The sequence below is a fragment of the Carassius auratus genome, chromosome 48, assembly GCF_003368295.1.
Source record: "Carassius auratus strain Wakin chromosome 48, ASM336829v1, whole genome shotgun sequence".
NCBI lineage: Eukaryota > Metazoa > Chordata > Actinopteri > Cypriniformes > Cyprinidae > Carassius > Carassius auratus.
In genome coordinates, this window is record NC_039290.1 from 9765033 (window position 1) to 9775526 (window position 10494).

Here is a 10494-nt window from a genome sequence, read left to right on the forward strand (position 1 = left end):
ACTTTACCAGGCAATTTCAATGAATATGGATTCAAAAAGACACCAGAAAAGTGGTTTATTGGCCTAATTAAACACGCCTTACAATTTAATATTATACAGACAATCCATATTTAATGTTATTAGATGATTTTTTTAATGCATTTAATACATTATAATAAACCATTTGGATGTTTGGTGTTCTTATGCATGTTTGGACTGAGTTTGTGTTGCATTTTCATAGTTTTGTGCAGCATGTGGTGCTTTGAGCAAACTCTTTCTGTGATGCAATTGATTCAAAGTTTAGAAAAGCTTTGTTTCTCCCGTCACTTTCTCTGGAAGCAGGACGCTGTTGAATAACACTGATTTAACATGATTTAAGAACGCTGTATATGACATACACCATAAGTAATAAATAAACAAACACTGCATATACACATGTATAAGAATTGCAAAAATATATTTACAGGATATTTCCAGTGGAGAGAAATGCCTATGTAATGATATGTTTCGTTGTTCAAAGCATGTTTTATTTTCTACTCAAGCTTGGTATTTATTTCTAGAGATGAGGGAATTCAGAAATCAGACACACTTACCACAACCTCTTTTGTCTCATTTTTAATACATTTAATATTCAATAATACATTTCAAATTATTCTAGTTTTTTCTTTTTTAATCTCTGCACCATTTTTCAAATCTGTGTTCTATTTTGTCTTAACCTGCCATTTGTTCATCTTTTTGTCTGTTTTTCCCCCCTGTAGCTTTAGATTTCGCTGCAGCACAAGGTCGGCATTGAGGAACGCCAGGTGCTTCAGATGGCCGAAATAGGGCTTGATGCATCTCACTTTTATGACATGATCAATGGCCTCCTCCACCATCATGTCATGGCAGATCATCAGATAAGCCAGAAACAGAGTCGCCGAGTGGCTAAGACCCTGTGTGCAGTGAATCAACACCTTACCTGAGGAGAGAAAAACAGAACGATGGTCAGAAAACTCATTCCCAGACTGTAGAACACTTGATAAAAGATGAGAATTGAGTGTGTGTGTGTGTGTGTGTGTGTGTGTGTGTGTGTCAGCTCTTACTCGTTGGGTTCCTCAAAGCCTTATGGATAAATTTGGCTGCTGGCAAGAAGTACTTGCTGATATTGGCCCAGTGTCTGAACGAAGGCAGGCCACAGTAAGTCATGTTCATGCCTCTGTAATATCTGGACCCTGTGTTGACCGTTCCTAGAAGGTCTTTCTCGCTTGCCATTCCCAACAAGAACTTCAGGTCCTTTTTTGGCGCTGCAGCATTAAGGATATGAGTAATTCCCATCTCCTTCAGTTGATCTCGGTCCCATGCAGTCTCTCTGCACAAAAACACAACATCTTAGGTTGGTCTTTCGATTTATAATGAAATTACAAAACTTGTAAATCAATGAGAAAATATATCATTGTCTTTGTTACTCCTGCAATGCATTATTATTTCAATGCACTGTATTTATTAGTAGACTACTTACTCATTTCCAATGAAGACCCTGGGCCAGACCTCAGTGACAGGAGTCTTGGACACTGTACATTCCCTCAAACGATCCTCCAGCTTGGACACATTAAGACGGATGCAGTTTTCCAAACTTAAATGCTCTGATGTCACTTCAGGTTCTGGCTCGGGAACGCTTGGACCAGGTGCACAGGATTCCTCTGGATCAACAAGATCCACTTCAGGTTCTGGACCAGGAGCGCTGGGATCTGGGACACACGATTGTTCAATATCGACCAGATTCATTTCAGGTTCTGGCTTGGGAATGCTGGGATCTGGGAGACATGATTCCTCTGAATCAAGTAGATCCATTTCAGGTTCTGGGATACATGACTGCTCAGTATCGACCAGATTCACCTCAGGTTCTTGCTTGGAAATGCTGGGATCTGGACCAAATGATTCCTCTGGATCAAGAAGATCCACTTCAGGTTCCCCAACAGCATTCAGTGCATTTGTCTGGAAGATTGCAGTCAATTGCTGGAAGACTGCACTTATTTTCTTGAACATCCACCCAGCAGTGCTTTCTAAAGAAAATAAAAAGAGGAAAACAAACAAGTTAAGTAAAGCTTGATGACAAACTTGATCAAATCATTGTCTGACAAATTAAAATTAAAGCATGAGGTTTAGATTTTTTATTCTGATAATTCAGAGAAACTCTAAATCATACTTTAAACCCCATTAGACCTCATCTGACTGCTTAGAAACCACATCAAAAACCAATTAGACATTTACAAACAATTATGAGTCCTCTGCTAGCTGTTGATGGCATGTATCCAACCATTTTTAACGAATAGATAGATAGAAAGATATAGAAACAAAATCAGATCAGCCTGAAGGTCCCTGCCAAATTTGATAGTTGTAACTGGAAAGTTCAAAGATATTTTACTCTTGGAAAATCAGGGTGTCAGAAGAAGTGGACGAATAATAGGAAAACAGTATTACGTCTTTTTCAACCTAACATAATAATACACTACCAGAAACATCTCTAACCACACAATTAAACATGATTAAGACATATAAATGTATGTCTTCACCTGTCGGGCTGTTCTCCTGAACACCGCTGTCTTCCACTGAAGGTCCTGCTGGGTCTCTCAGATCTTCAGACACCAGCGCAGGCTTCTTCAGCTCTGATACGCTGACGTTCCTGTTCATCTCCAGCTGCAAGTCTTTCACTTCACAGACTGAGATGTTCTGATTCTCATCAGTCTCCAGCTCCATGTGCATCTCTCCTGGACTGCAGTGACCGACTGAGACGTGATCGTCCGTCTCAAACTCCAGCTGCACATCTATCTCTTGAGATGCGCTGCAGCCGAGAAGGTCATAGATGGCATTGGTGATCTCAAACTCCAGCTGCACATCTTTATCATCTGATGCCCAGTAACTTTCCCTGCAGTAGAAGGCACCGTTGAGGTAAACCTCCAGAAGCACCTCTCTGACCTCTGTGGACATTGTGTGGTGTTCTGAGACTGACAGATCAATAATCTGTACTTAACACTGTACAGTAATCAAACTGTCTGTTTAAACTGTGTCTATAAACTGTATCTAGAGACTCAATAAGGACTGGCTCTCATCTATAGCAGTAAAATCACCCTCAAATTCTCCAAAGCTCTCTGTCGTTCTACTGACTCGCATCAATTTATATACTATGCTCTGTGACGTCATCGCCACGTCACAAATCCACAGTTGCCATGGCAATAACGGAACGTCAGCTAACGGTCGCGGAGCTCCGCGCAGCGCACTGTAAGTTTTCTCCGATTCCTCTCAGAAATGAACGTCTTTAAAAACTTTAATTGTCTTAATCATATTACACATACAGACTGGATTTCAATCGTGTTAGCGGTTATCGATGCACTGGTTTTTAACTCTTCTTAGCAGTTTGTTGCGTACTCCCCGGCTCCACAACATTAAAAAGAAAAATATATGCCTGATTTATAAAAGTAATTTTCCAGTCTGAACTGTTCGATTCACCAATTTGACTCATTTGAACAGCGTCTGGTCGTGATTCATTTTCACTCACGTTCCTGGTTTGAATCAGATTAACGACTCCCTGAATGAATTCTTCAGCGGTTACTGAATCAACATCAGAGCTGAACTACTCCGTTTCGAGATTTACTCGATTTTCGACAATGAAGGCTCGTGAATCTTCCCGTCTGAATAAATAATCACCTCTAAAAATGCGGATAAATATCTGAATGAACCACGCGTTTGCGTCAAGTAATAAACCAACCTCCAAAAAGGTTTTCAGTATATACTAGGAAAGGCTGTTTAAAACTTGAAACTGGTCGAAATCTTTGATGGAGACCCTTCAGACGTAAATAAAAATGTCATCATGTTCAACTAGAATGAAAAAGATTCAATTTTAACAAAGGGGAAATACTGGAGAACATTGATGGCACAATCACGGAGACTGCAAGATGTATTTTTTTTTTGTGTTTTATCATCTGCTATACGTCAAAAACTAGCTGTTTTTTTTTAACAGGGTAAAGTATTGTGTTTTTTATGACTATTTAAAATTCCCATTTTCCATATACATCTTTACCATTACTTTGGAAACCCATCCACACATGCTGTCAGTCACAAAGCAACTTATTCAGTCATTTTTGTAGTTTTTATATCAGTCAACAATATGCACAAAACCATAAAATCACATTTGTATAAAATTGAATAAAATAGTATTTATTTTCTGACATTCATTAAACAAATACATTTCTTTCACAAGGTACAGAACAAATAAATTAAAATACAAACTATACAATTGTGAACAATACACATTTCAAAATCCTTCACTGAGAAATACGAATAAACATTTGAATTATGTCTTAAGTACAGTGTGAAAACAATACTATAAGGAACATGGCAGCATGTGTCTACGTTCATCAGGAACCGCACAAAAACATATTCTTCAAAGCATGTAAAAAGCTGTGCTCAAGTAAACAGGATCTTGATTTGCAGGCGTAGTGTTTGTGGTGTCATTAATCTTGTGCGCTCTGCACTATTGAGTAGCTCTTGCACGGGTTCTTGAAGACGGCAGATGGAGGCAACAGCGGCCACGAGAACGAGCAGGGAACCGTCGTCTTTACATTCTTCTCCAGGAAGTTAAACACGCGGTTCCACCAAATCCGGTTCAGATAGTTGTGAGGAGATCCTCTCAAGGTCTACAAATCAGGAGAGCAATCCGCAACATTTAATCAAAGTAGAATTCATGAGGTTTAGCTTTTGTTCCAACTTCGTAAGAAAACTTTTGTTTCAGCAGCTTCAAAGATGACGTATAAAGAAACAAACTGCCAAAACTACTTGAAGTCAAAAGTTGCGAGAGCCGTGCTCTTACTTTTTGAGCACGCAGAATAAATGCTTCTTCATACTTCTGTTTAAAATGCTAAAACATTTTAATATTTTGACCTTAATTATTTAATATTTTGACTATTTTACTATGATTTTTTACTATTAATTTTAAAAGTCTACTGTTTTATATGGAAGCACATTTCCGCCACAAAATTAAAAAAAAATTAAAATGAAAATTGCAACAATTCTTCCTCAAATATCCTAAAAAAAAATTATTAATTGATTAATTATTTGATATAAAGTCAGAATTATTCTATATACACTATTGTTTTTTTGCCAGAGAAAAAAAAAATTTGACAATTCCAACTTTTCTTATTAGAATTTTGAATCCTAGCAATTCTGACTTTTTCCGCATTTAAAAGTCGCAATTAACTTTATTTAATCTTTTTGCATGGTGTGAACAAGCTTCCATAGTGTGTTTTTAGACTATAGAATCCAGTTAGGGTCAGTTTGACCTGCACCATTAAGATTGTTCCCAGATTTTTAACATAAGTGAATATTTATTATTAATCGTGTCATCACACACCTGACTCTCAGCAAATCTGCAATCTTCCACATGAGTTTCCATGCAAGAATATGGAATGGAAGTTAAACAAAGCAGTTTTTTAAAAGCTTTTACCCGGTTGTTGGCCATGGTGTGGTACCAGTAGAAGAGACGTGAGGTGATGAAATACTCCACCACTACGTCCAGGCTGTAATGCTCAAAATGTCAAAACATCAGCCAATATTGATGAAAATAACCATAATGTTGCAGACTTACAGTGAAGTAATAAAATCTGACACTGAACTGAGTTCATTGCATTCATTTTGAATGAACTAAACTTGTATTAAGATGCTTTAAAGCAGTATTCCATGAGGTTTATTCACACACTGCATGATAGTTCACTCATTCGTGTGTGTTAGTGTTGATTGAGCGGCACTCACCTTCGGGGCGCAGTGCATGTGCATGCTGGGAACAGGAAGAGTTGTGATGTACATGGTCACCATACGGTACAAATACAACATTCCCTGCAGGAAGAAAAACCTTCGACCCACGATGGCTCTGTCAAAACAACGGGAGAAGGAGGAATCATGGGATTGAGTGAGTATAATGAGTTTATGTTTGCAACTGTAAAGCTTTTTACTTAACTTGTACCAATTGTGATTGATCTGACTGACTGAAAAACATGATTTAAGATCGCTGTATATGACATACACCATAAGTAATAAATAAAGAAACACTGCATATACACGTATAAGAATTGCAAAAATATATTTACAGTATATTTCCAGTGGAGAGAAATGCCTATGTAATGGTATGTTTCGTTGTTCAAAGCATGTTTTATTTTCTACACAACAGTGTTAATTTTGACACGAAATTTTAATTTAGTTTTAGTCTTAGTCTTTTGACTATAATTCTTTTTAGTTTTAGTCAAGTTTTAGTCATCTGATTTGTTTTAATTTTAGTCTTATTTTAGTCGACTAAAATTGCTTGGTATTTTAGTCGACTAAAATAAGACTAAAATCAATAACAGATTTACTAGACAATTTTTTACAGCTGGTATAGGAAACAAACTTAACCAAAATATATAATACACAAATTCAACTTTATTTCAACACAACTGTGTCTTTATTTCGATTCAAAAGCTTTTATGCAGCAACAAACACTGTCATGATAATGTAAACAATAACTAGCTGCCAATTGACCATCAATAAAAGAAAAAAATAACGTTAGGTCTGATCATTAATTTTTTTACAATATTGCTAGACAAATTAATACCTTATAAAATCTTGTTACTTTTGTTTACCTGACCTTAAAGCTTACAGCTGAGCTGAACAATAAGTGCATACATTTAAAGTAAATATTTAATAAGTTGGCAGCTAGGTGGATAAAAAAAGTAACAAGATTTTATAAGGTATTCATTTGTCTAGCAATATTGTATGTTTTAAATACTACAATATTGCTAGATTTGTATGTATAATGATAGGATGTGAACATTCATGTTTCACATGACTAATATAGAAATATTTGTGATATTGTCAACAAGTAGAACATTATAAAATATACTAAACATTAGTATTAATCAAATGTATTTATCATGATATTACGTATTAGTATTGTGCTCGCATCTAATTTGAAGAAGGGGCTATTTTACAGTACTTTTCAGTTCGTAATATTTATTTATTTAGCTCAATAAACAAAAGAACATCGTTGTAAAATTACATTTGAGAAAATGTCCGGGTGGCTCGTCTGTAAATGTCTTTTCAAATTGGTTGTGTTCTTGCCACGAATGAGCGCTCTGCGTGCTTTACACTTTGTTTTGTTTTGTTCGTCGTCAAACGTGAAGTGAGCTGTGGACATTTTGTCGCTCTTTTAGACAGTAGGGACTTTAAGCAACAGCTGCGAATGGAACGGCTACAGCGACCGGAAGTTTGCCGTCACACCGCTGTAGCCAAGAACGTAAAAGTCACTAAGCAACGGTAAAACAGAACAGCGCAACGCAGCATTAATTCATTTATTGAGATCCAAAAAAATATATAATTTAAAAAAGCAAGAGAAGGATTGCTTTTGGCGTTAAATGACAATATTTTGTCAGAAGAGGAGTTTTTAATATTGTATGATGTAAATAAGTCTAAAAACATAACATTTATTTACCTAACCTCTCACGTTGTAGCGACTCCGGCAAATCAGCTGTTCTCTCGTAGTAGACCGTTAAATTAGAACGTCACAAAGTAGCAGTTAAATTCGCGCAGGCGCAATACAACGCCAGAATGGCGTTGCCGTTCCACCAGAGGCTGTTGCTTAAAGTCCCTATCACCTCTTCGAATGCCGACTTTCCGGGAGCTCATAAAAACTGAAAACCTTCGCTTCACGTCTCAATAAGTCAGGCTCTGATTGGTTCTCTTCTCTCATGCAGTCTGTTCTGTTTTGCCGGTTCTTTTGCTCATTCCTCGCATCTCTCCCGTCTGCTGATTTGATTTTCGTCACAGTCTATTTTCGTCTCGTCCTTTATTCGTTGACGATAATGTCAATCAATTTAGTCATAGTTTTAGTCTCCATCAGTGCCTTCTATTTTAGTTTTCGTTTCGTTTTCGTCGGCAAAAATATATTCGTGACGAAAATAATGACGAAAATATTTAGTCAACGAAATTAACACTGCTACACAAGCTTGGTATTTGTTTGTAGAGATGAGGGAATTCAGAAATCAGACACACTTACAACAACCTCTTTTGTCTCATTTTTTAATACATTTAATATTCAATAATACATTTCAAATTATTCTAGTTAAATCTGTGTTCTATTTTGTTTTAACCTGCCATTTGTTCATCTTTTTGTCTGTTTTTCCCCCCTGTAGCTTTAGATTTCGCTGCAGCACAAGGTCGGCATTGAGGAACGCCAGGTGCTTCAGATGGCCGAAATAGGGCTTGATGCATCTCACTTTTATGACATGATCAATGGCCTCCTCCACCATCATGTCATGGCAGATCATCAGATAAGCCAGAAACAGAGTCGCCGAGTGGCTAAGACCCTGTGTGCAGTGAATCAACACCTTACCTGAGGAGAGAAAAACAGAACGATGGTCAGAAAACTCATTCCCAGACTGTAGAACACTTGATAAAAGATGAGAATTGAGTGTGTGTGTGTGTGTGTGTGTGTGTCAGCTCTTACTCGTTGGGTTCCTCAAAGCCTTATGGATAAATTTGGCTGCTGGCAAGAAGTACTTGCTGATATTGGCCCAGTGTCTGAACGAAGGCAGGCCACAGTAAGTCATGTTCATGCCTCTGTAATATCTGGACCCTGTGTTGACCGTTCCTAGTAGGTCTTTCTCGCTTGCCATTCCCAACAAGAACTTCAGGTCCTTTTTTGGCGCTGCAGCATTAAGGATATGAGTAATTCCCATCTCCTTCAGTTGATCGCGGGTCCCATGCAGTCTCTCTGCACAAAACACAACATCTTAGGTTGGTCTTTCGATTTATAATGAAATGACAGCACTTGTAAATCAATGAGAAAATATATCATTGTCTTTGTTACTCCTGCAATGCATTATTATTTCAATGCACTGTATTTATTAGTAGACTACTTACTCATTTCCAATGAAGACCCTGGGCCAGACCTCAGTGACAGGAGTCTTGGACAGTGTACATTCCCTCAAACGATCCTCCAGCTTGGACACATTAAGACGGATGCAGTTTTCCAAACTTAAATGCTCTGATGTCACTTCAGGTTCTGGCTCGGGAATGCTGGGATCTGGACCAAATGATTCCTCTGGATCAACAAGATCCACTTCAGGTTCTGGACCAGGAGCGCTGGGATCTGGGACACACGATTGTTCAATATCGACCAGATTCACTTCAGGTTCTGGCTCGGGAACGCTGGGATCTGGGAGACATGATTCCTCTGAATCAAGAAGATCCATTTCAGGTTCTGGGATACATGACTGCTCGGTATCGACCAGATTCACTTCAGGTTCTTGCTTGGAAATGCTGGGATCTGGCACAAATGATTCCTCTGGATCAACAAGATCCACTTTAGGTTCTGGATCAGGAATGCTGGGATCTTGACCAAATGATTTCTCTGTATCAAGAAGATCAACTTCGGGTTCTGGATCAGGAACGCTGGGATCTGGGACACACTGTTGTTCGCTATCGACCAGATTCACTTCAGGTTCTTGCTTGGAAATGCTGGGATCTGGACCAAATGATTCCTCTGGATCAAGAAGATCCACTTCAGGTTTCCCAACAGCATTCAATGCATTTGTCTGGAAGATTGCAGTCAATTGCTGGAAGACTGCACTTATTTCTTGAACATCCACCCAGCAGTGCTTTCTAAAAAAAATAAAAAGAGGAAAACAATCAAGGTAAGTAAAGTTTGATGACAAACTTGATCAAACCATTGTCTGACAAATTAAAATTAAAGCATGAGGTTTAGATTTTTATTCCGATAATTCAGAAAAACTCTAAATCATACTTTAAACCCCATTAGACCTCATCTGACTGCTTAGAAACCACATCAAAAACCAATTAGACCTTTACAAACAACTATGAGTCCTCTGCTAGCTGTTGATGGCATGTATCCAACCATTTTTAACGAATAGATAGATAGAAAGATATAGAAACAAAATCAGATCAGCCTGAAGGTCCCTGCCAAATTTGATAGTCGTAACTGGAAAGTTCAAAGATATTTTACTCTTGGAAAATCAGGGTGTCAGAAGAAGTGGACGAATAATAGGAAAACAGTATTACGTCTTTCTCAACCTAACATAATAATACACTATCAGAAACATCTCTAACCACACAAATAAACATGATTAAGACATATAAATGTATGTCTTCACCTGTCGGGCTGTTCTCCTGAACACCGCTGTCTTCCACTGAAGGTCCTGCTGGGTCTCTCAGATCTTCAGACACCAGCGCAGGCTTCTTCAGCTCTGAGACGCTGACGTTCCTGTTCATCTCCAGCTGCAAGTCTTCACTTCACAGACTGAGATGTTCTGATTCTCATCAGTCTCCAGCTCCATGTGCATCTCTCCTGGACTGCAGTGACCGACTGAGACGTGATCGTCCGTCTCAAACTCCAGCTGCACATCTATCTCTTGAGATGCGCTGCAGCCGAGAAGGTCATAGATGGCATTGGTGTACTCAAACTCCAGCTGCACATCTTTATCATCTGATGCC

At 38.2% G+C, this 10494-nt stretch overlaps 1 protein-coding gene and 1 long non-coding RNA gene across 2 annotated transcripts; both read right to left on the reverse strand.

Annotated features, from left to right (window-relative positions):
• Positions 1 to 650: 650 nt before the first annotated feature.
• On the reverse strand, positions 651 to 9236 carry LOC113065317 (uncharacterized). Its single transcript, XM_026236548.1, has 10 exons — positions 8905 to 9236; positions 8489 to 8751; positions 8121 to 8374; positions 5764 to 5847; positions 5459 to 5539; positions 4508 to 4652; positions 2532 to 2984; positions 1478 to 2021; positions 1062 to 1327; positions 651 to 937 (listed from the first exon to the last, which is right to left on the reverse strand). Exons 1-10 carry the CDS (start codon positions 9234 to 9236, stop codon positions 681 to 683), a joined length of 2679 nt encoding a protein of 892 aa, XP_026092333.1. The 3' UTR covers positions 651 to 680.
• On the reverse strand, positions 4092 to 5915 carry LOC113065804 (uncharacterized). The gene is made up of 2 exons (XR_003279084.1): positions 5459 to 5915; positions 4092 to 4652 (listed from the first exon to the last, which is right to left on the reverse strand). It is a non-coding gene; the product is annotated as an uncharacterized LOC113065804 (long non-coding RNA).
• Positions 9237 to 10494: the final 1258 nt, after the last annotated feature.